Source organism: Notolabrus celidotus, chromosome 17 (genome assembly GCF_009762535.1).
Source record: "Notolabrus celidotus isolate fNotCel1 chromosome 17, fNotCel1.pri, whole genome shotgun sequence".
Taxonomy (NCBI): domain Eukaryota; kingdom Metazoa; phylum Chordata; class Actinopteri; order Labriformes; family Labridae; genus Notolabrus; species Notolabrus celidotus.
Genome location: NC_048288.1, coordinates 27,315,392 through 27,341,967, shown reverse-complemented (window position 1 = coordinate 27,341,967; position 26,576 = coordinate 27,315,392). Strand labels below are relative to the sequence as shown.

Sequence of the window (26,576 nt, the reverse complement as noted above, 5' to 3'; positions counted from 1 at the left end):
TGGCACACCTCCTCATGAGCCAATGGCAGGCTGCAGCTCTGTTTGGCAGTTCCTGGTTTTGGATGTGAAACTCAGGCATTGCAGTGGATGACAGGTGACAAACAAATGCTACCTTCAACATGTTTTATGCAAAGAGCAACCAGTGTGTGGTTCATTTGCTTTGAGATACAGCCTCTGTAGCCTTTCAACATGCTGGAATATTTATATTTTGTCAAAGTGCTTTCACACACAGTGGCAACATGCTTTGCTAACTTTAACCCAGGCCTCTCAGTCTGAACCAAGATGCATGACACTGATCTTAACTAGCACTTTTGTCCCCCCCACGAGTGGAGAGAATCACGTACATCAGCACAGAATCAGTGTACCAAGTTCACCACTAGATGTCACTGTTGTTATTTTACACTATAGATTATCACCAAATCAAATTGCTTTGTCATATTTTATACACCTTTATGTTGCTGTTGATTAACAGAAGTTACGGCAGTTATGATCAGCTGTTAGCTTGTTTAGCGGCAGAGTGGCTAACATGAGTTGGCACTTAAACACCCCATTTAAAAAAAAAGCTTTTTAGATGTTTGAAGAGGAAAGAACAGGAAGGTGGTTTTACTGAATTCAAAGGAAATCTGGTAAAATGAGGAGTACTTTGAGATCCAGGAAAGAAGAAACAATAACATACATTATTTATTACTGAATTTCCCCTGGGAGAAATCAAGTATTTCTGATTCTGATAATATCTAGATTACGTTTTGGCCACACAAGATTAAACAGCACTGCGGTCAGAATAAGGAAACATCCAACATGAATGTGTGAATTTTGTACAGAAGAAGAAACAGTGGAGCACATAATCATTTAGTGTCAAAGGTATGAGACTGAAAGAAGAGAACTGATCATGAGAATGAGAGAAAACAAGATGGAAGTGGAACTATGTGATATATTATGATGAAACTCAATGGATGGCTGCTTATAGATTTTTGTTTCAGTACCTGAATAGAACAAATTTGATAAAGAGTGTTTAGTTTTGTATTATTCTATTTTTTTTTTTTAGTATTGTTTTTATATATTTTTATATATATATTGTTATTATTTTCTCATTTTATTTTACAAACTAGAGAAGGTAGATTTTAGTTCCTGATCCACACTCCATACCAGTAGGTGGCAGTAATGCACCTAGACGTTGTTTGCCAACCACCAAAAAAAACTAGAAGAAGAAGAGAGAAAAAAAAAAATTGCTGATTGGCCAAATTGACTGAAAACATATCTGCCTCAATGTCTTGATTAGTTTGGACTTTATGGTCCTCTAGTTTAGTTTAAACTTACATCTGTGTGGGGCAACCAAACAGTTACAAACTAGTTTTAATGTTTGGTTTTATAAGGAGTTTAGACCCTAACTTTGGACATAACTTATGCAAAGCTGGTGCAACAGGCCACAGAACATCTGTTCATGTGAGAAGACAATTAGGGAGGTACCATACCACTTCTTCTTTTTCTTACCTGAAATCTATTATAGTGAAATGGATTTTTAGTGGCAAATGGTGTGAAATACAAATAACACACACACCCCAGAACTCTTCCTTAAGGAAATCAAATACTTTAATAACTTGTGCCCTGTTGGAATGTCAGTGAAGTTCTTCAGGTGTCTATTTGTAGTGTTACCGATGATTGACTGAAGCCTCTGTTGGTGTTCTCTTCACAGTTCACGCCTTCACACTGTTACTGTAATGGTAATTGTGACTGTAAGACGTGACAATGACTTCAAGAAGTTTCAGTTTACCTGAGACTTGTATCACTCAAGTGAGTGAGACCGCGAGTTCACACACCTGCCAACCTCCCACCTGTTGGGTGAGTTGGATCTCCTGCTTCTGTTTACCCACCTCCCTTCACACTGACGTGCACCTGTATGCAGCAGCGGAGAGGAGAGGAGCTGCTGCCATGGACGGCTCGTCTGCGTATTCCCAAGGTGCATTCAGAAGAGGTTGGTTTATTTTGTTCCCTCTGTGCTGATGGCTTGTTGCATTTGAGTGATGGGCTGTGGGACCAGTAAGGGGCTGCCTGAGGCCTCCAAGAAGGGCTATATCAGCGTGGTGCAGTCACTTGTTGCTTTCAGTAAAGCTAAAGATGAAGATGATGGGCTGAAGAAGAAGGCAAGAGGTCCATGGTTTTCTACAGGCGTTAAAAATCCTCAGACAGTGCCAAACAGCCAGCAAGAGCCGCTCAGAGATGGACGCCAGAGGGACAGAGTCGCCAAGTATAAGGACACATTTGATCCACGAGTGACAGCAAGGTAAATATTAATACTCTGCATTCAGAACAAAACCTTAAGGGAACACATTTTGAAAGGAAACAGCTGATTAAAACCTTCATGTTGGCATTTATCCATTAAATGTCCTCGGATGAACTCATGCAGCATTGAGCTGCTTATTTAAGTAGATAAACTGTGGGTAAATTGCCCTTTGTGTCAACCTCAATCATGTTGTAATTCGCCCTTTTGCTGCCAGAATTAAATAAATTAGGGGAAAAGATTTTAAAGAATTAACAAACACCAAAAAAAAAACAGGTGGGGTAATCATACTTGAAGAGTGACCTCAATTTCAAGCCAACATCTGCGTAAAAAAAAAAGAGGATAAATTAAATGAAAGTTTAAAAACTGAGGCTGCTCTTTAAACAACGGATATTATCTGATCGGCCAGCTTTGGACATTTTTTCAGAACTGGATTATCTGCAGCACAACACAAGGTGAGGAGCTTATTAGGAGGGATTGCAGATCTCCTGGGAGCCTTTGAATGTCACCAGATTTTCAGCTCCACTCAGCCTGGCACCACCAGCCTCCATGTAATCAAATTTTTTGCAGACAGCTATGCCGGGAGATACTGAGGACTATATTCCTTGGTAAAGAAGGGAGGTGTCTTTAAAGGCACAGTGAGGAGTTTTTTAGCAGATTTTGAAACAGTGCCACTTGAATTCTGATGCATTGTGACCTACATAGTAAAATTAGACTATTAGTGCTGAGATTGGATATTTCTTTATACTGACTTTTAGTGCCTGTGTTCGGGTCGGATTTGCACTCACAGATATAATTTAAAGGGGTAACCAGAATCAACAAAACATCTAACACTTAATTTTATCGAATTCTGGTGAATATCCATGTGACCATTTGTGCTGGTAATTAAATAATGAAAAAGGCAAACACAAAATTTGTTTATATATTACTGATTATAGTACATAATTAGCATAACATAATTACAATTTCTAAATTTGAGGAGCATCCAGAGAGCACTTTTTTCTGTTTTATAGATTGTTGGAGCATTCAGAGGGCACTTTTTCATGTGTTCAATCATTTTAGGGGCATCCAGAGGGCACTTTTTAATGTTTTGAAACATTTTAGGGGCATCCAGGGGGAACTTTTTCACATGATAAATCATTTTAGGGGCATCCATGGGGAACTTTTTAATGTTTTGAAAAAATTAAGGGGCATCCATAGGGAACTTTTTAATGTTTTGCAACATTTCAGGGGCATCCATAGGGAACTTTTTCATATGGTAAATCATTTTAGGGGCATCCATGGGGAACTTTTTAATGTTTTGAAACATTTTAGGGGCATCCATGGGGAACTTTTAAATGTTTAAAAACAATTCAAGGGCATCCAGAGGGAACTTTTTAATGTTTTGAAACAATTTAGGGGCATCCATAGGGAACTTTTTCATATGGTAAATCATTTTAGGGGCATCCATAGGGAACTTTTTAATGTTTTGAAACATTTTAGGGGCATCCATAGGGACCTTTTTAATGTTTTGAAACATTTTAGGGGCATAGGGAACTTTGGAATGTTTAAAAACAATTCAGGGGCATCCATAGGGAACTTTTTAATGTTTTGAAAGAATTAAGGGGCATCCATAGGGAACTTTTTCATATGGTAAATCATTTTAAGGGCATCCATAGGGAACTTTTTAATGTTTTGAAACAATTTAGGTGCATCCATAGGGAACTTTTTCATATGGTAAATCATTTTAGGGGCATCCATAGGGAACTTTTTAATGTTTTTAAACATTTTAGGGGCATCCATAGGGAACTTTTTAATGTTTAAAAACAATTCAAGGGCATCCAGAGGGAACTTTTTAATGTTTTGAAACAATTTAGGGGCATCCAGGGGGAACTTTTTCATATGGTAAATCATTTTAGGGGCATTCATGGGGAACTTTTTAATGTTTTGAAACAATTTAGGGGCATTCATAGGGAACTTTTTAATGTTTTGAAACATTTTAGGGGCATCCATAGGGAACTTTTTCATATGGTAAATCATTTTAGGGGCATCCATAGGGAACTTTTTAACGTTTGGAAACATTTTAGGGGCATCCATAGGGAACTTTTTAATGTTTTGAAATATTTTAGGGGCATCCATAGGGAACCTTTGAATGTTTAAAAACAATTCAGTGGCATCCATAGGGAACTTTTTAATGTTTTGAAACATTTTAGGGGCATCCATAGGGAACTTTTTATATGGTAAATCATTTTAGGGGCATCAATAGGGAACTTTTGAATGTTTTAAAACAATTTAGGGGCATCCAGGGGGCACTTTTTCATGTGTTCAATCAATTTTAGGGGCATCCATAGGGAACTTTTTTTGTGTTATACACATTTTAAGGTCACCAAGAGGCCATTTTTTTGGTTATATACATTTTAGGGGTACCAAGAGGGCACTTTTTCATGCATTTTTCCACTGAAAGAATATCAGAAATGGCGGTTTATTAATCTTCCATCTATAGTGGAATCCAAGAGGGCACTTTAGCGCATTTTCTTTCGGACATGATGGCACCACATGGGACAAGCGCCAACTTAAGTCCCACCTTTTTGATATTTGGTGATATCTTGTGCAACTTACTATCTTGTGTCCACAGGTGATTGCATGAAATTGAAAGTAATGGGTTTTTTTATATATGAAAAAAGAAAAATTATTTTGATTCTGGAAGAAAATGACACATTTTAACGTAAGATTTAAAATGTGCACACAAGATACAGTTTTTTCTGTCACAGGATCTCGGGGGTTTTGAAACATGTTTGACAAAAAAAGAAAAAAACACAACTGCAATTTCAACCTTTCTGTGGACTTCTTTTAGATGACCTTGATTCCAGAGATTCACTGTTGTATAATTTGAAGTGAATCTAGGAGTAAATTACATGTTGTAAAAATCTTAATTACAGTATGTTTAAATTGGCTTCTCTGACAAAAAGAAAAACACAACTCTTAAGAAGATTTCCTTTCATTATAACATGAAAAACAAGTTAGCATCACATAATTAGTAACCTTTTTCGTGTCCTGCTTATTTAAAGCAAAGGACTGTGTTGAAAAAAGAAGATATAAAAAGTAAAACTCTGCAGAGCTGCGTCTGCCCGGTAAACAAGTGATATCATCTGATCAGCCAGTTTTAAACATTTATTCATAACTGGATTATTTGCAGCACAACACAAGGTGAAAAGACTTATTAGGCGCGTTCGCAGTTCTCATGGGAGCCGTTTAATGTCACCAGCTTTTTCATTCTACTCGGCTCACAAATACCAACCTTGATGCAAAACAAATTGTCTGCAGTAACAGGAGATATTCCCTCTAACGACCTAGGCCTAAGACTACCTCTCTGTACGTGTTGGATGAGAAAATAGACATAAAGCCAAGGAAACTGCTGTCTTTAGGGATGCACATTATTTCCTGCATATCAATTATTGCTTTGTTGAGCAGTAATCCAAACCAGAATCATTACATATGCATGTACATACCAGTGTCCCTGCATGACTTTGCTGCAGCAGGCTACAGCATGCAGATATGTTCCCATATATCACACGTGCAGCTGCAGTGAGGGACACTGAGTGCTCTGCTACAGTGTATCATGAGATAGTTATGCTGTTATGACTCATCATTCCCCCTCTGCCCTGTCAGGTACAACATCAAAGCTCTGATCGGTCGAGGAAGCTTCAGCCGCGTGGTGCGCGTGGAGCATAGGGCCACTCGCCAGCCCTTCGCCATAAAAATGATGGAGGTGGAGCTCCCAGAGGGCCGTGAGGTGTGCGCCTCAGAGCTGGCGGTGCTGCAGAGAGTGAGCCATTTGAATGTGATTCAGCTGATCGAGGTGTTCCAGTCGCCGCAGAGGGTCTACATGGTGCTGGAGCTCGCTACGGGAGGGGAGCTGTTGGAGCGTGTGGTCAGCAGGGGCCACTTCACAGAGAGGGATGCCACACAGGCGCTGCAGATGGTGCTGGCCGGGGTGGGATACCTGCACAACCTCGGAATCACTCACAGAGACTTGAAGCCAGAAAATCTTCTGTACTATCATCCTGGGGCCGACTCCAGGCTGCTGGTGACTGACTTTGGACTTGCAACTTCTGGTGGCACAGACAAAGGCTTTCTGGGAGGAGACACAGAAACAGACAACACTTGGTCCCTCAGAACCACCTGTGGAACTCCTGAGTACATGGCCCCTGAGGTTTTGCTGAGGAAACCCTATACCTGTGCCGTGGACCTGTGGGCCCTGGGAGTGATTACATACATCATGCTAAGTGGATCCATGCCGTTTGAAGATGACAATCGCACACGGCTCTACAGATCCATCGTGAGAGGGAAATACAGCTTTCATGGAGACGTAAGTTTAATGTTTTTTACTTGTTAATTAATATAGTATGTAAATATAGCTGAATACAATATGTTTCACTGCACTTCACACTTTTTTCAGTATCTTTCAAACAAAGATAGAAAGAATTTTGTAGCTCATTTGACAAAACCATTATTTCCTCAATGAGTTCTCTTAATTTCGAGCTCGTTGTGTCACATGACTACACCAACCAATGAGAAATGATAGCTGGGAATTGCCAATAATGATGCCATACTCTGAAATCAGTCAATAAATCAATCAATTTTAAAATGTAAATAGCGCCAAATCACAACAAACGTTATCTTAATGTTAATTAATTCATGTTAATTATTTACAAAGACCCAACATCAAGACAGGATAAGATCCAGTCACCTCTACAGACAGGACTCAGTCTGAGCTCATCTTAATCCACCATGAGCAGAGCACTTTGCAGCATTTAGCAAGTTACAGTGGCAAGGACAAACTTCCTTTAACAGGCAGAAACCTCCAGCAGGACCAGACTCATGTTAGACACACATCTGCCTAGACCGAGTTGGAGTTGGAAAGAGGGATGGAGGAGAATAAGAGAGAAAGAGTGATGAGACAGAGAGTAGTAGTAGTAGTTGTTGCCACTGGAGTCTGGCACGTCCACAGCAGCAGGTCGTCTACGGCAGCGACTCAGAGGAACCTACGAGACAAGGGAGTTCTGGGACTCCAGAAAGGTCTATGTTTAGTAACTTTAATGGGACAGGGAGAGTTAAAGAGGGCTGGGATAGGGTCCCAGTGTGTCAGTGTGACAGTTCCCCCGGCAGTCTAAGCCTAAAGCAGCATAACTAAGAGCTGGTCCAAGCCTGAGCCAGCTCTAACTATAAACTTCATCAAAATGGAAAGTGTTAAGCCTAATCTTAAACTTCAAACTTTTTGCACATCAGGCTCTGCAAAAAGTTTTTTGATCCCAGCTAATAAAAGTTCTAGAAGTAGTTTTGATGCCAGCTCAGTATCCCATAGAAATACATACATATTGGATGACTCTGTCCAACACGATTTATATCCAGTGCCAACAAATGCTGTATATAAAACAAGGTAGAAACTCAGAGAGAGCGGGCTGCAGTGATAGATGAGCTTGTAGTGCAGGTATGAAAAGTAGGAGGCCTGGCTAGTGATACAAATCAGTAGACAGGTCCAAGGTACCAGAGTGTTATTGGGTGTAAGTCTGTGGAACATTTTTTTTTCAATCTATCTGCTTTATTGATTTATTGAAATATTGTTAAGTTATTAAAACGCACACTGGATGACACATGACAGTGAGAGCAAAGCTTCAAAAATACACAAAGATAAAAAAGACAGTTCAAATGGAAATGAGCCACGTAGGGAATAAAGTCAAAATATAGATGATTATCATTATACGTGTCCTCTCTTTTTCAAATTTATATTGTTTGGGCTTTTTCGCCTTTAATGGATAGGACAGCTGGAGAGAGACAGGAAATGGAGGGAGTAGAGAGTGGGGGAAGACATGCAGCAAATGGTTGCGGCCGGGAGTTGAACCGGCAACCTTTGCGACAAGGATAATAGCCTGTATAGGGCATGTATAGACCACTAGGCCACCAGTGCATGTCCTCTCTTTACTTGTATTTCTGCATGTTGCACATATATATCATCTAAAACACCACATGTTCTGTTAAAATTACATTTAATATGTATTTTACAAAAAAAAGTTAGCCAGAATTGATCTTCCATCATAAGTATGAAGAAGCTTAGAGCATGAAAGGCTTTATAACAGCTAATCAATGAAAGAATGGACACAAAAGAAACATCCTATGTAGGAAAGGGGTCAGAGGTAAAGTAAGCAGGGGGGGGGCAATGTGCAAACTTTAAATGTATAGGTTTTTGTTGGTGTTTGGTGTTTTTGTGTTTCAAATACATGGGCCAGACATGACCATCAAACAGGCCGGGGGGTTTGGCACCAAATAGTTCCCTGAGCACCTCCTCTTTTTGCATTCTTCGTACGGGATGGAAATAAAGTAACGTTGGTTCAACACGTCGATCAAAGGCTCAAAGGTGTTGAGCAGAAAGCCTTCCACAATAAGGATGTGAGTCTTCTCCTCCTCCTTATTGTCAGACTTTGGGACGATCTCAGTATCCAGGGTGTTATTAACGCCATGAGATTTCCCAAACTTCACCGGGTTCTCCAACCATGCATAGATCGTGCTCATCATGGCGTCCGTGATCTTCACTTTTGTATTGTCCTATGTTGTTTGATTTAAAGCTTGTTGTCTGGTGTTATGTGGGGTCGACAGTAGCTCAGTGGGGCGGCAGTAGCTCAGTCCATAGGGACTTGGCTTGGGAATTTATAAGTCCCAGAGTGAACAAAGTTTGGCAAGTGGACTGGTTGCTGGAGAGGTGCTGGTCCATTTGCCCGGTCACAGCTGAGTTGCCCTTGAGCAAGGCACCAACCCCAAAACTGCTCTGGTGTTGCTGGTTGATGGCAGCCTCCACTTTCTGACATCTCTCCTAAGCATGTCCATAGCATGTTTGTGCATGATTGCATGTGTAACAAACTATGTGTGTATGTAGCATGATCACAAAAGAACATGAGTGAAACTTTGAATTTTTACCTTTATCAGTCTTTTGGGTTACCTTTGTATTTTGTCACATTAGGGTGTGTTTGTGTACTCATGTAGTGCTTTTATTTTGAAGGGCTGTGCTGAAAAGGACTAGATGTAGCTACTGCAAAAAAAGGTCATAAGATGCAAACATCTTGTTCCAGTAGTCTCTCATAGAAAGTTGTCACTCTCCCAGTACTTGCAGTAGTTATGAATAAAGCAGACTTGACCAACGATGCAATTTCAGCACTGTTTGTAAAGTCTTAACACACGATTCAAAGTTTAGACTCCTTCTGTGTGACGAAATATTTAAGAGTATAGTTCAACTTATAAAAAGTTCTATTTCTGCTTCCACCTTTAAAAAAAAATACAATTTTAAGTGTATTCCCATTCTGCCATTTCCATTTTTACATTCAGACTTTTCCTTGAAACACAATCTGGTTTGTGGTGTGTTGCATGCTTTGTGTAATTATTCAACAGCAGTATCCATACACAAAGAACTGCTACAGCTACAAGCTACAGACGAATAATTCTCACCTTCATCATTTTTATTACAAGTTCCACAAATAGCAGCATTTTTCCATCTTCTCCTGGCATAAGTCAGAAATAAAATTCAGCAGAGCATGTAGCTGTGCAGGTGTGTAAACAAGGTGATGTTGTCTTTCCTCGTTTTCATCCCTTCCTCTGCAGCACTGTAAAGCACATGAATAAATCTGCAAAAGTTTGTTGTTGCGTCTCGAATTCGTCTCTTTTGAGAATGCTTGGAAATGTGGAAAAAGGCGGTCTGCATGTTTTATTTTCTTCCCTTTCTCCTCTGTCATACAACTGTGGAAGTGGGTATTTTTAACAGCCTGGTCTGTCAAGCTCAGTGGTGAGTTCAGGCTTGTTCTTTCACGCTGATTACACCCAGGGCTGGATTATTCACTGGGCTTTAAGCTTGGCCCTGATTCTTAGGGATGCAGTCTGACATTTTAGTCTGGCATATGAGAAGCTCCCTTACATAGGCCCTGGACTATTATCCTTGTGTTTACTGCTGCACTGACCACCAACTCAACAATTGTGTAAGAAAAACCCTTCCAGAGTTTATGCAAGAGGCTTATTTCACGTTTTTCATGGTGGCTTTGGACGCCGCTCGTATGTAGGCCACACTGGTAGAGGGAAAATCCCTGGGAAGAAAGATGAAAACCATATTTTAAAGAAATCCAGAAGGCAATTTGAGAGATAGGAGAGAGGATGCCTTTCCTCTTATTGGCGAAATGACCATAAGGTTTGCCCTCATGTAAACCTGACTGCTCATACCAAACACCCAAATTCTCATTGAAATCCTGCCAAAACATTCAGTGAAATATTTGATTTGAATATTTAGTTTCTGCTAAAAATGCTGGGATTCTCAACGGATTTATAGTTCCTCCGCTTTGAAGCAATGCCAGTGTAATGAGGAAGACTTCATGCCAGTTTGTACCAGCCCCACCACCAGATGTTCTAAACATGTGAGCGCCTGGTAGCTCACAGAAAAGGTACTCTTGGCTGGGAATCCTCCATCTTTAACCAGTGGCTACACCGCAAGGCCCCAAAAAGTTGGCCGTCACTTCCAGAGACTACATTGTCACCAAGATTGAGCCATGTCCAACGGCAATCATGTGTGTCTGATGAGTCTTAATCACAAGAGTTCTGGCTTGTGTGGCTGAAATACACAAGAAGTCTGACTCTGCTTCACAGATTTTTAAATCACCTACACTTGCAATAATTAAAGGCCCTGTGAGGAGTTTTGAACTGGCTGAGAAACAGACTGAAAATGATCCTGATGCCTCTTTATGACCTTCAATAGCAAACAAGTCCATCAGCAGCAACACTGACACCTTCTCTGTTGGAATTTTTAATGACTGAAACCGCCCTGAGGGGGTTGGTGTCAGACCAGATGATGGACATCTTGCTTCAGAAACAGCCTTAATTTGACTGTTTTCATGGAAAATAATCACATTGCCTGATAAAGTTGACTGTTGAAGACAACAGGATAAGGCTTTTGTTGAAAACACTCATTTTGCATGTATAGGACAAGAGATAAGAGGTATCACTTTGTCCACAAGGGGGGGACGCCAGAATCGATACAAAACAAAAGTTCCTCACAGCAGCTCTAAGATGAGTGCATACGAAGAAAAGTGAGTAAAAGACGAAGGAATTTCTGTATTTTGGGCTTAACTGATGGTTAGTTAGCTTAAAGTGTTAGCTTTGTTTGGTTGACTTGTTGATCCTTTTGCGGCCTGTTTTTCAGGTCACAGTTAAACGTGTCTCTTTTACCTCGATTAATATCATACCCACATAGCAAAATTGGTCTGGCCCGGTTCTGGCCTACAATACACTTAGACTCAGCCAACATACTGCAAAGAATGACGGCCCTTAAGTGGCCCTGATATAGTTTGCTTGGGACGGCCCACACAGCTTCATCACAAGCTCAACCTTAATCAGACCAGGACAGATCATGGCCACATAAACCAAGCCACAATCGGGCCAGATGTGGCATGCCATCATATATACAATGCCATCATTGCCAGACCTGGTCCACATCCGGTTTGACATACCACTTGCCATGTCAGCAGTCAGCCAGCAGTGCCGCCTTGCCGCAAGATCTGGCCCAGACCTATCAGACCAAATTTGCTGTGTGGGTAGACTGTATAAATAATGGACGTAGTATCCGTGACGTCACCCATCTGTTCCTGAGCGCTGTTTTGAAGCCAATCGTCGGCAGCAGCCATATTGGAAATGCTGAACTCATCCAAAAGAGTGTGATGTAAAGAGGCGGGGTTTGAGCCTCCTAGCTCAGTGGTTTTCAAAGTGGGGGCCGCCGGGGGGCGCTAGGGGTGGCTCAGGAAATTGGAGGAAAGGGAAAAAAGTAGAATCAATTTTTTATTTTTTTTTCATCATCACATTTGTTAATAATTTCTTATGCTGAACTTATGTAATAATTATAGAAAGTGAATAAAAGAATGAAAATACATTCTAAAAGTTGATGTTTCTTTACATATTTTGAAGCATTGTCTGTGGGTTTGCAAAGGGGGTCCGCGGCCAGCAGCTAATGCTGTTTGGGGGGCCTTGGCAAGGTAAAGTTTGGGAACCCCTGTCCTAGCTAACAGCTATGTGTTCCCGCCTGTCAATCAAATCAGACATGTCCTTATTTGGGCAAAACTCATAAGTTTAATATCTTCCCAAAGTACCGAGTTAACATGTTTATTTCTGCTGCAAAGATCGTCTTCTTTGAATTGGTGTCTATGTGGTTTCCTGTGTTTCTGCAGCCAGCCTCAAGCGGATACTTGATTAATTGCAGTTTATAACACTTTCGCATGGGCTTCATATTTTGAGACCGAAGGTTGCCTCTTGATTAATATGTATGAATCCCATACTGCCAATATGTATGACTTCTTAGAGCGCCCTGACACGCAGTGAAGACATCAATCCCTACGTTCATGCGGTGACAATATGAAGACATCAGACATGCCTGAGTAGCGGTCCAGGACTTGACGGATCAGCCATCAATCTCGTTTCCATGTTGACAAGACACTTATTCTCTGTCACATTCAAGTATCCACCCCCTCTGATAGACTGACAACACACACACACACACACACACACACAAGCACACACACACACACACACACACACACACACGCATAGTTTAGGAGATAATGATGTTGTAATGCATGACGAAAGCTCACAAGTATCAACCAAATGTGGACCTCTGCCATCTCGAGGGCTCTTCATGTCACTCAGAAGTGTGCTTCTCTTCGGGACAAGAACAGCTTCAGCAGCCTGAGCAATTCCCTCCACATATTAAACTCCACTTGAAGAGTTTTATTTGAAATGAGCTGTCCACTGACTGAACAAAGTGACAGGAAGACCAGAAGAGTGTGCCTTCTGCTTTTCATTGCAAAGGAGAAGACTGACTGGGGTGTGAAATACCAGAAATGTATTTAAAGCCTGCTCTCCCTCTCTCAAATCATCAAATATGGCAGCTTGGTCAGTGGTCCCACTCCTCAGAATATGTCACTTTAGGCGTTCCTCTCATTCTTTTTCTCGATGCTGTCCACTGGCTTATTGTTGTGATGTAGTTTTGGAGTCAGAGGGGGATGAAGAGTGCCAAAGTTTGCTTGATATGAAGATTTGAGAGGATGTTGACATGTTTTTGAAGAATTCGACCTCTTTTGACTTATGTGAGCTGTCTTTATTTGCCTGTGAATGCTCTGTATTTGATACCGATGCCTCTACACATACACAAGCTGTACATCCCCCCGTACAGGGAGTAGGAATGAGTATGAGCTGCACAGACCGGGCTGTAAACGTGTATTTCTGCTGTAAAAATGGGGTAATCTAACATGGGACCTTGGCTTTTCCTTGGATTTTGCAGCCAGCCTCAAGTGGATTCTCAAGGATCTGTATTTTTTGCACTTCCAATTTGGCTCCTTTTTTTAGCACCAGAGGTTGCAGCTTGACCCAATCACAAGGGGAAACTAACACTATGCTGGGTTACTGCCATGACTACCAGCATGAAAGGACAGAACAAACCCAGCACTGTTTTCAAATGAAGATTACATTAGATCAGATGGGTGGCCGCCAAATATACATGTAATAAGGGCTCATCACAGGTGTTTGAGTTATGTAATGTAGGTACAATACATCAGCACATATGGAAACCCCAAGAGACATCTTCATCTAGACTTGATCAAGTAGTCTTTGAGCCTAAGGTTTCCTAACCTTCATCCTGTGTCAGTGATGGGTGCAAATCAAAAAACCTGAAATGTTAGTCAGCATGTTTGATCTTAAAATTTCTCACATGATGTTTCATAGTGTTACCTTTTGGTTCTATCTATCTATTTATTCTTGGTTGGTTGCCATCTAGATCATAGCCTGTATAATAAATGGACGTTGTATCGGTGATGTCACCCATCTGTTTCTGAAGCCAATCGTCGGCGGGTGCCATATTGGAAATACTGAACACAACCTAACGTCTGTTGAGCTAGTGTGAGGGAAAGAGGTCGGACTTTAGCCTCCTTGCCAACAGCTACAGTGTTCCCACCTGTCAATCAAGTCAGCTGTGCCTCTCATAATGGGAAACTCATAATCTTACCTACCGCATTATGAAAAAAATTCACCCCCTGTAGTGTGTGCTGATAGAGAAATTAGCTATCCATACTATACTTGTTTTTTGTACCAGGCTGTAAACATGTTTATTTCTGCTGTAAAGATTGGCTTTTTTGAATTAGTGTGTATGTGGTTTTCAGTGCTTTTGAAGCCAGCCTCAAGTGGACACTTGAGGAACTGCAGTTTTTAACACTTCTGCATTGGCTTCAATTCTTGCAGCCTGAGGTCACCGCTTGGTCTAGATACATCAGAGTGGAACTAATGATCGCTAATTAGTGTTCCATGCGGCTTGTAAACAGAGCGCACCTTAGAATAAGTGCCAGAGACGTTTGTTGACAGAGCTGAGTTCTTTTAAATATGTGTGTTTATTGTAAAGAAAATAAAGGAAGAGAATTTCCTTTTCAAGGTTTGGCCTGAGAAAGTGGTGGGAGAGAAGGGTGAGAACCAAAGGTTTGAATTCATGAGAGTCCGGAAAGAGGTGCAGTTGAGGTGTGTCCCTGCTCCTGAAACTTTGCTGTATAGCATCCCTTACTATCACTAACATTAGCCCTGCATGTTTCAAAGTAACACTACATTGGTATGTTGAAACAAAAAAGCACTACTCACAGCAAACACTGATTTCAGTTCTGATTCTATTTAACCCAGCCTGCATGATACCAGCACCCAAAACGAATCATTAACCATCATTATCATTAAATCTATGAATGAAGACGACATCATCACATGAGAAACTGCAGTCAGAGTTTTAAATGAGCCTCCTGCTTGAAGCCACTAAAAACAGGAACACGAGTCCAAGCTGCTGTAGACCGTGTGCAGGTATGTGTCAGGTAGGCAGGGTCCACCAGGGACAGGCCACACAACCCTGGCTCACGTGGTCTCCGGCTCACTCGGTGTGCTTGTGAAGGACTCAGCTTCTTCTTCTGTGTTTATTGTTTTGATGAGCAATCAGCACCGCAGCATATAAATAGAGAAAATTATTATTCTAATAACACTGATTTCATTAGTAATACCCAGCCGACACATCCAGTAACAGTGTGTGGAATGAATCAATTTTCATTTAATCATGGGTTGATTCATTTGAAAATAATGAGGTGAAGTTTTGGTCTGTGAAAATTTGATATTGAATACTTATTTACTAGAAGAGCATCATTTCTGTTTCTTTGAAATGTATTTTTATTCTTGTTTTAACATGTCCAGCTCCTTCCAGAGAGGAGAAATACAGCATTGTGAATTGTTTTCATGATAAAAGTTTTAACTGTGTAGTTTTTAGTTGTTGCCTCTTCGCCCTGCAGGTCATTATTGTAAATGAGAATTGGTTCTCAATTCGCCTGCATCCAGGCCCCAGTGGCGTGTCCAGACGGGGTGGCTAAGTGTGGCACTGACATCACTTAAATTGCAATTGGCCACCCCAGGGGCCACCCCAAAATCTTAAACTATGATTGGCTATTTGCCTTGTCAGGGGTTGGGTTTCTGCTACAATCTATTATTTGGGATGAGTTAAAAGGCTGACAGTAGATTTCTTTATTAGTGCCCTCAAATGTGACTTTGAAAAAACATCTTTTGTAAGTCCTTAAATAATTAAGTTTAGAAGATTTATGCCACTTTGTCGTGTTTTTTTTTAAGTCAAAGGGAATATAACAACTGTTTAATACTTTAATAAGTGTAGGTTGTGAAGACAGAAAGGGTAAATGTTATTTAATTGTAAATGCACTGGCCACCCCTGCCTATGTGAGAGCCTCAGTTGGGCCACCCCAGTCAAAAAGTTCTGGACACGGCACTGCCGGTCCCGCTACGATCTCTGTTTACTTTTCCACAGCGATTCAGAGCGTGTTATATTAATCTACAGCTGATACATGTTGCTGTTTATCATACAGACATGATTACAGGAAGAAAGGAGAGGAGGAGATGAAATACCAGAAGTGCTGTAAATGCAGGAAATACAATGCCGCCGAGCCGACCAATCGCGGGGCTTGCAGTCCGCGTTGATTCAATGGGCAGGGGCGTCATAGTGGGGGGGGAAAGTGAGACTGACTACCTAGGGCCCAAGTGGGGAGGGGGGCCCTTATTAGGCCTGAAATAAAATGTGTTTTCTGCTATGCTTTTCTTTTCTTTTGTTATAACTGCAATAAGATAACTAAAATTGTCTGAGTAAATATACAAACATTCAGAATTCCTTTCTGGAAAAAAGGGGAGTCTTCCATCGTCTATGTGAGATGCGTGTCTCATGCCTAAAGTGGGGAATTGTCATATTTTCACAGCATCTAGTGTGGCTGAATCTGATTGAAAGTTAACTGTAGGTTTTTAGAGTTTTATTTGACTTCATGAGGTTAGATTAAACCAAATAATGCCCCCTTGTTGTTATTCAACAAGTCACTTGGCTTCAAATAATCTTGTTTACAGAGGTGGACAGTCTGAAGGTCAATATTGTTGTTGTATTTAGAGAAATTGTAAAATATATATATATATATTGATATGTAGCTTAGATTTGAGTCAGTTAACCAGGATAGTTTTAAGCATATATTTTTCTTTAATGCTAATAAACCAGTATTATAGCAGCACTGTTAGATTTTGTAGGGTTGGCTGTGGTGATGGGGCCCACTGAGATATCCCAGAATTCCTGGCGATGCCCCTGTCTACGGGTAGTTACATTTTGGAGGAGGTGCACGTCAGCTACGTGCGTAGGCCTCTGTCACACATGGGCATCAGTGTTTGAAGAAGACTTCAGTTTATCTATGTGTTTGTACACAAGGTTTAATCTTTGATCTCTTGAAAGAGTCAAAAATGCAAGAACATGCTATTTTAAATTACACATTACTTTGGATTTAATAACTGATTGAATCAAATCAAATGGCACCGTATTGTTCAATAATTGCAATTCATTTTTGTCAATATCCTGTCATGGGCTCTTTCTGTAAAACAGATAAAAATAGTTGAAGAGCTTGAGTCAAGTTTAAATAACTTAAATGACCTCTTTCATTATTCATCGTCTCTCCAGATGTTTTGAAAGTTCCTTGTCTTCCATGCAAATGAATACACAGGGGCTGCAATTACAAACACCTTCATCCAAAGGTATCAGATACCTTTCTGTTTATTGAAGCAGAATACTAACACAGTAAATGTGAGAGTGTGTGGGTGAGTGTGGGAGAGTGTGGGTGGGCTGGGGGGTGTTAGAAGGAGGTGAGAAATGCAAACAACCCCCAGCACCTGCCCACAAACCAGGTTCCTCTTTCTTCCTTCCTTACAGCAAGATCCAGTACACAACGAAGCATACATACATCCCTCCCCAAACAGCCACTGGCCTTAAGACCTGTAGTGGAGGCTCACACGGATGCATTTACTCAACACCAGAGGGGGTGGGGAAGGAGGGAGGGAGGGAGGGGGGAGTTAGGCGAGAGTAAAGGATGGATGTCAGGACGGTGGGAAAAGAAAGGAGGGCAGAGGAAGAGCGGGTGTAGCCTTGGGGGCTTTTCGCACCTTATCATTCAATCCGTTAGATGCATGGAGCGTTTCCCCCCCTCACATGGAATCAGAGCATCTCATCTGGTGTGTGCAACTGGATTTCTCTGCATGTGTGTGTGTGTGTGTAAGCATGTGTGATGTCATTGGTAGCTTTGTGTATGTAAGGCACAAATCCTTGCAGGGCTAGACGACAAGGTAACCTCCTCTGCATTCTGCTGCTGCTGCTGCTGCTGTGTTATTGAAGACACACTTCCCTGACCCAACCCAAACATCTGCATCCCTCAGCAGCAAGGCAGCATGGGTAACGGCTGTCCCAGTCTGCCCCCTAGTGAGCGGCATTGAGAACAAAGCTGCAGCCTCTCTACCTCTCCACAGTGTATTGTACATGACAGCCCAATCTCCTCTGCTTCCGGTGTATTGATATTTTGATTAGCAGGGTTTAGCTGGACTCTCACCTGAATTAGAAGCCCACACTTGGACTCATTATGATGTGCCATGTTTAAAATGTTGTCCTCATTGCAGAGGATAAAAAGAAATGCTGCCAGCTGAATCAAGTTTCAGTGAATTGTGAGGGGGGGGACTCGCACACACACCGAGTAGTTCATTACTCAAAAGTGCATTATCCTCGTGATCACATTAGCGTTATCCAACCTTCTAGCGCTTTCTTCATTTGTTGCAATTACAGCTCTGTCAGGTGAAGATGTAGCACGCCGCAAACAGTCAGCAGAAATCCTCATTCACTCTAACAGGATGTTTCTCAATAAGTCAAGCCCTGTAGGTTTCCCCACTGCTTATGCCATATCTGCACTCCACTTGTCTTCCCCCTTCTCCTCCTCCTCCTCTCTCTTACCTCCGCTCCTCTGCAGGCTCAACAGTGATGTATAACACCGGCTCTCGCCCCTTTTCCTCCAAACACAATAAAGCCTTTGTGTTTTTTGACGTGAAAAATGTTAGGAATAAGGGAGGGAGATAAAGTTCCTGCAAGTGGCTCGGTTCCAGGAAAACTACATATCTTTTCTACTTTAGGTGTTAACAGCAAGAGGGAGGGAAACTTTTTCTACCTCTTCAGAGATTTTGTTCGGCATCATTCACTGGAAGCAGCACTACCAGGGAGTTAAGACAAAGGGGGGCTGGAGAGGGGGTGTAGTGTTTAAGGCTGCAGTGCATGTGGCTTTAAACAAACAAACAAAACAGACAATCAGATCTAATTATCCAGAGTGCACGGTGATAATGTACAGTACAAGATGCAAAACACGAACAGAATGAAGCCAGGAGGAATGAAACAATCCAATCAACAACAAAGTATGAAACCACAGAGGCCATGAAGTCTCAAAAAATGCAATGTCATACAACATGCGCACAAGATATCAAATTGAGTGCTCAACATAATAACTTGTGCATACAGTATAATAATTATCATCATATAAGTGCAGGATATTATCTTGTATGCACAAGTTAATATGTGCACTGTATCGTGTGCACATTAAATAATAACTTGTTCCAACACGGCAATTACATAGATAAGATAATTACATATTATATTATAGGGGTGCTGGTGGCCTAGCGGTCTAAGCGCCCCACGTACAGAGGCTACAGTCCTTGTCGCAGGGGTCGCCGGCTCAATTCCCGGTCGACGATTTCCTGCATGTCTTCCCCCACTCTCTACTTCTCACATTTCCTGTCTCTCTTCAGCTGTCCTGTCAATAAAGGCAAAAAGGCCAAAAATATATATATATATAAAAAATTAAATATTATATTGTATAAAAATAATATTAAAATGATAATGATGATGATGATAATAATAATAATAATAATATCATTCTTAACATAACAATAATGATAATAACAACAATGGTAATAATAATAATTAGAATAAAATAATAATATTGAAAAAAATGATAATAATGATTATAATAATTTATAATAACAGCAATGACAATAATAATCAAAATAATGATAATAATAATATCATTAATACTAATAAAATAATAATGATAACAATTATAATTACTATTATTATAATAACAATAATGATAAACATAATAATAATGATAAAATAAAAATAATAAAAACAATAATGATAACAACAATGATAATAATAATTATGATGATAACAAAATAATAATAATGATAAAAATAATCATTTTAATGACAACAATGACAATAATTATGATGATGATAACAATTATAATAATAATAATAATAATAATAATAATAATAAATAAAAAAGCAGTCAACACATTATTAAGCTAGTCTTATGTCTCTATATATACATATTACACATTGTATTATACATTTTCACACATTTGACTTAATCCAAGGGAGGGATCAGGAGATTATTGTTCATTCTAATGACCGTATAAAAGATGAATAGTGTGTCAGCTCCCCATCAGTTAACTTCAACTTCTTTTTTATTTATTTATTCATTTTATTTGTATTGTTATTATTATTATTGTTGCTTATATTGTGTTCTTAAATTTAGGATTGTGGAGTTGGGTTTGAGGTCTGGGCTGAGATTAGGATGGGGGGTCTTTTTAGTTTTATTTCTGTATATATCTTCATTGTATGAAAAGCGCTTTATAAACAAAGTCTGATTGGTTGATTGAGGCTAAAATATTTGAAGCTCCCTCAACTGCCTGGCTGGAGTATATCAATACTATAGCTCCAGAGCTGATTGGTACTGAGCAGAGTGTGGGTCCATGAAGACAGAGTCAGTTGGAGTATTTTGGCATTGCTTTTGTACAACAGGAGGAGATGGAGACGTGTTTTCCATCTTTATACACAGTCAATGATTCTCACCCATTGAAGGCATCACTTTTCCCCCCTCAAAGCTGGAACAGAAGAAGTGTGTTCCTGTAACTCTACGTCAAGGACAAGAGGCATCTGCTTGCACCTGCTGCTATCACATGTGTTTTTCACGGTGCAGTAATAAGGAGTCTCGCTGAATCACCACCAGTGACGAAAAGGAAAACCAGACTTGTTAGCTGTGGGAGCTGAATCAAACGCTTCCTCTCCTTCTCGGGGAAAGTGTCACTCTGTCTGCCTCTCAGGTGTGAAATAACACCACAAAGAGAAGAAAGTTTGAGTGAGAAGCATTTCTATGACTCGTTCAGTGGGGCAACTCTGTGCGCACACACACACACACACACACACACACACAGAGACACTTCTCCAGTCAATGCACTGTGAGAATAAGCGAGTCCCTGCTTCTTTGAATTCCTCTCACCGGCAACAGTCTCGCGATTGTCAATTTCATGCTTGATTAATTGTCATTACTCGGCGAGAGACAAAAAAAGGGGGAGAGAGAAATGCATTTCAGGATTAAAATGGAGAGCGAGACCTCCCTAAAGAGAGAGATTTAGTCTGTGCGAGGTTGAGCGAAAAATGAGGGATTTTTTTTTTCACACGGATGTATCTAGCCCTTTATTCTCCTCAGTCAGACAGAGTAGGGAACATTTGAGCTAATTGGTGGGTGACTGGTGGAAATAATTTTGCATCTTAAGCCCCTGGGAATTAAGCTTGAAATGGTAGAAATGCATTTATGATATCAAAGTCCGGAGCCTTCTGAAAGCTACTGTAAAGAACTTTCATTATGTTGCCTTCCCGGTGGACAAAGCAATACATCATGTCTCTTCACTAATCCTTTTAGACATCAGAAATGTCCCTTTCTGTTAACTTTTTCATGGACAATGGGAACAAAGACTGTTAGGATGCTGGTCCTAGCGGGTACATGCATTCAATATTACCACAAAGTTAAAGTCCAACTTTTTGTTTATGTTATATACAAGCATTAGTGTTCATCTCAGTAGCTCAACCTTCAGCAGAATGTCTGAGTCATCTGAGGCAGAATCCTGAAAGAAGCTAAGGTGCTTATTTATACAATTTCAATTAGTTTCTGAATGATGAGTTACTAATTGTTTATTAGCATCATTAAGTGTTTTTCAACAGGAAGAACTTTACCCTGGAACTACGTGCGTTCGACTAGTGGACCCAGGGTCTAAATTTAGTTCAGGGGTAGTTAATCTCCCCCCTAAAAAGCCCCTGCTAGGGGGGTAGTTCTTTTCAAAGGTCCCGGGGCTTTGGGGGAGGTAGGGCCTGCAATGCTGAACGTGTCTGATTGGTAGATTAACCGCAGTGTTTTTATTCCTCCCCTCGTCCACAATAACATCCCACACATCTGTGATTCACTTGATTTCTCTTTCTTTCATTAGTTTTTATGTGTTCTATCTTTTTTGTATGTGTGTGTACTTTTCAAAAGAAGAAGCTGTGATTCTCTTGATTTAGCAGCTTGTAACAGTAGTCTTCTCTCAGCCCACCGTGAATGCGTCTCTCTCGGTGTTCCGGTTTTAAAAGTGACCCTGTAAACTGGAGACCTTCAGCTGAACATGTCAGTGTTTGTGGAGTTTACACAGCAGTTGAAACACAGAGGGAGTTCCTGGGAATGCAAAGTAGTTTAGTTTTTATTAAGATTTCAAAATATCCTCATCAGATATTTAATGATCGTCTAAAGACGTTTATGAGGGATGCATCCGGCTGAAAGTCTCCAGTTAACAGGGTCGCTGTTTAAACCAAAACACCGGCCGATCTCTGCCACGGCTTTTTGAGTTCAAAAGGATTTTAAAGCCGTGTTGAAACGTCTTTGCTACTCGCGCTTATCTCCTCTCACGTGTTGATTCAGTGAATCCATCTGTGATGAAATATAGCACCATCTCAAACAGCGCCAGCTGAGTCTCTTCATGCTAACAGGCTAACTGTTGTGTTGCTCATAATGATACCTGCCTGTCCGTCTGCTTCTATGGTGTCATCTGTGATGAATGGCATTCGTCTTTGTTTTACTGCCCTCTCCTGGTCTGGTGGTGTAGTGCATTTACTCTTTTTGTCCTTCATACATCACTGGCCTGATTTGCACAATCTACCCGGGACTTCAGCCTGCTGTCGAAATGCAGACAACAATAGGGACACAGGGTAAGTAGTTCTGGGGGCTAAAAGATCCCGGAGCTCTTGGTCAAAATGCACCTAATGGTGGAAGTTAGCATACAGATGCTAAGATACCAATTTATCCTCAAAGCTGTGACTGAATTGTTAAAACAGGACTCTGGCGTTAGTTGATGATATACCGACCAACCAGCATCCTCCAAAGTTGCAAGAATGAAGCCAATGCAGAAGTGCAAAAGGTGCAGTTCCTCAGGTGTCCACTAGAGGCTGGCTCTAAAAGCCACAGAGACCCCATTGACAGCCATGCTAAAATATCATGTTTACACCTGTTACAAAAAAAAGGGTTTTGGGGTATGTGTGGCTCATTTCTTTATTTTACACACAGCAGGGGTTGATTCTTTTATATGGCATCTGTTTTGATTGAATTAAGTCTGAGAGTTTGCATCATCAGGGGTGTAGATAGTTGATTTACAGGAAGCGCAAGGCCTGTGTGAGGCCAACATCTATGCCCTTGTCTAGATTGATTAAAGTTAGGGATGAGACAGCGTTTCCAACAATGGCGACCGCCATCGTTGGGCTTCAAAAAGTCTCTCCAGCAGTGCTGTAAGTGGTCCAGTTTGTTCTGTACCAGTACACAGACTAAATTCATTAGTTTGAAGTAATTTGCTGAACATCTTGCAGAGAATATCACAGATAAAGGTTGTTATGTTTTGTCCCAATCTCCACAAGCAGTTTTGATCTGCTATTGTTCTAATCTAATGCCAAATAAATCTACTTCAGTGTCTGTATCTGTGATATTTTATTTGAAATAAGACAGAAGCTCATAGGTCATCAATTTCCTGAGGCAGGCCTCGGTAATGTTTTCTTCATGACAAAGAACCGAAGCTGTCGTGAATAATTAAAGGATCCTGAATCATGATAATGGTTCTGATGTCTCCTCTCCCAGTGGAGATATGGCGTGGCAGAATTCAAAGCATCCTTGAATGTCAGCTTAGGTCATGACAAGGAGAGCGATTTGCTGTTTGAATTAAAAAAAGAAGAGCCAAAGATCCCTGTGAGGCTCATCTGTGGCGCTTTCATTGTGAGGCTAAATGCAGGCTAAGAATAAACACGCACCCAAATCCCACGCATTCAGCGGGGCTGTCCTACCTCCCAGGCTTCGTACTCTCTCAGCACATACTCGCTGCCTCCCTTTGCCCACTGACATTTAGCTTTCCTTTGAGTTTAGTTCTGCTTGTTAGGCCTGAAGAGTACAGGGATCATAGTTTTATTGCTTTGTTAGAATTAAATCTTGTATCCTGCTTTGAAGAAGCTTTGAATCTGAGCAGGCGCCTCGACTAGAGACCCCGCTGGTGCTTTTGAGAGAACTGCGGGTCCAGAGTGTCTGTGTGTGTAGGCTGGATTGACATCTTCTGAGTGGAGTGTTTTTATCTTCACTCTGATGATTCTCACTCTGCTTTGCTTCTTCTTCTCCACAGCCTTGGCCTTCAGTGTCCAACCTAGCTAAGGACTTCATCCAGCGCCTGTTGCAAGTCGACTCTGCCACCCGTCTGACGGCAGACCAAGCCATCAATCACACATGGGTGGCCAACATGGCAGCCAGCTCCTCCATGAGAAACCTCCATCGATCTATTTCCAGGAACCTGAGGCAGAGGATGTCCCGCAGCTCCTCGCGGTGCCCGAGCAGCACCACTACCTTCGGTGGTTCTAACAAGTAACTGGAGAAAAAACAAAGAGCTTCAGCCAGGCAGGGCATCTGGACTGACTCAGCCTTACAGAGCCAGCCAGAGGGCTCCAGGAGCATCATCGCCATCCAGCTGAAGCACCGGCATCATGAGAGGACTAATGAGGGGATCCAGCTGCCCCTGGCTTAAAGCGTGTGTTACAGCCACAAAAGCCAAAGTGTCTGGGACAGGTGTTGTGACAAAAAAAATGCTTCCTCTCTTCTCTGGACTTCAGTCAGGATCTCTCCCCGAGGCTGAGCTCCATCCTTCATTAGCTTTTCGTGGTTGGGTTAAGCTGTTAGTGAATATCGCTCAGTTTTAGAGTCCAGGAGTACATTGAGATAAAGCTGTCCACCTCCACAAGGCCCCTGGTTATTCACACAGCTCACACTAATGGGTTCAAGGTCTCATCTACATCATTATGAGTCACCACATTACCTGCTTGGGAGAGGTTTCTTCCAGAAATGAGAAATGGGAGCGAACTTTGGAAACAGAAGAAATGAAAGTTGAGGAAAGACTCTGAACTTTTTTCTTTCTTTTTAAACAGATTTTGTACTCCTCACCGCTAAACAGAAAGACAATTCTCATTTGTTAACATCTGGAGGCAGGGAGAAAAAGAGCTGTAATCTTTTCTTTTGTTGTCAGTCCTCCTACACAGCGGCACCCACAAGTCCTGTGCAACCAGTGAAAGCACAATCCAGATATGTGGTGACAGGCCTCTATCAAGTTACAATGAAACAGTGGGTTTAAGGAGCCCCCGACTCTCCCCCAATCATTATGTAAGCTGTTGCAAAATAACCCTTTTTTTTCAGAGAGGAGTTTAAAGTTTAAATGGTTTGACTGGAGGGGAATAAAGTTCTGTAAGTGTATCTATGTAAAATACGGTGGAAGCATCAGTTTTAGGGAAAGAAAACATCTCATGGGAAAAGACCTAGAAAAGGGTGTTTTGTCGAAGAAAATACTACATTTCTTTCTGCCCTGTAGGGATCACATTTGATGTTTGTGCGATCCAGTATATGAAAGAAGAAGGCATGAAGATATATATATTTTAAAGTGACATGAAACAAAGTGTTTTCCTTTAAAAACTCCTTCTTCAACGACTTTAAGAATCAGATTGTCACCAGTTTTTGTGCTCTTCTTTTTATTTTTCTCCTCCTATAAATAAGTTATTTGACATCATCATCCATTTCATTTAATGAGTCGACCAAATCTGTTATGAGTCAGCTTGTTCTTTTAAATAAATTCATTAATCAGGCACACTGACATCACTGTCATCTCTTTCTCTCTCTATTATTCTCCTCTATCCCTCTTTCCAACCCCAATTCTGTCAAGGCAGATGGCTTTCTAACACGAGTCTAGTCCTGCTGGAGGTTTCTGCCTGTTAAAGGAAGTTTGTCCTTGCCACTGTAACTTGCTAAATGCTGCAAAGTGCTCTGCTCATGGTGGATTAAGATGAGATCAGACTGAGTCCTGTCTGTAAGATGGGACTGGATCTTATCCTGTCCTGATGTTGGGTTTCTGTTAATAATATAACATATCAATCAATCAATCAATCTTTATTTGTATAGCGCCAAATCCCAACAAACGTTATCTCAAGACACTTACAAACATAGGAGGTCTAGACCGTTCTCTATGTCAATATATATCTAATCTATCAGAATATATATCTAAAAAAAAAAAAGAAATATTCATCAAAGACGACAGATTGGCCATAATCCTCCTGTCAGCCACCACCTCCACAGGGTCCAGGACTGAGCTGGACTTCTTCACCAGTGTGTCTAGTCTTGCTCTCCTGTATCCTGTATCTCCTGTATAACATAGAGTACGGTCTGGACCTGCTCTGTTTGTAAAGAGTCTTGAGATAATGTTTGTTGTGATTTGGTGCTGTACAAATAAAGATTGATTGATTGACTGTGAGGAACTTAAATATTGTGCTGATTCTGGCGACACCTTTGCATGAAATCGGTCGTGGTTTCCAAGACTGCATTTCCCATGAGCACCATCACCAACTGTGTGCTCTTGCCAAAGCATACATTTGTTTTGAAGGGAATGAATGAATACAGGTCGTCTTTTTAATGCTTCTTGTCTTTCTTCCACACATCTTTTTG

At 41.0% G+C, this 26,576-nt stretch overlaps 1 protein-coding gene across 1 annotated transcript; it reads left to right on the top strand.

The window, feature by feature from the left end:
- Positions 1–25,717, top strand: LOC117828655 (serine/threonine-protein kinase H1-like). Its single transcript, XM_034705849.1, has 4 exons — positions 1–94; positions 1,694–2,281; positions 5,927–6,626; positions 24,223–25,717. The coding sequence occupies exons 2-4, from the start codon at positions 2,022–2,024 to the stop codon at positions 24,460–24,462; spliced, it is 1,200 nt and encodes a 399-aa protein (XP_034561740.1). The 5' UTR covers positions 1–94; positions 1,694–2,021; the 3' UTR covers positions 24,463–25,717.
- The last annotated feature ends 859 nt before the right edge of the window (positions 25,718–26,576 follow it).

Bases quoted from the DNA above. Each gene is read 5' to 3' on its own strand.
- LOC117828655 (XM_034705849.1), top strand. From the start codon at position 2,022: ATGGGCTGTGGGACCAGTAAGGGGCTGCCTGAGGCCTCCAAGAAGGGC. The intron at 2,282-5,926 runs GTAAATATTAAT...CTGCCCTGTCAG, and splicing joins GATCCACGAGTGACAGCAAG to GTACAACATCAAAGCTCTGA. The intron at 6,627-24,222 runs GTAAGTTTAATG...TCTTCTCCACAG, and splicing joins AATACAGCTTTCATGGAGAC to CCTTGGCCTTCAGTGTCCAA.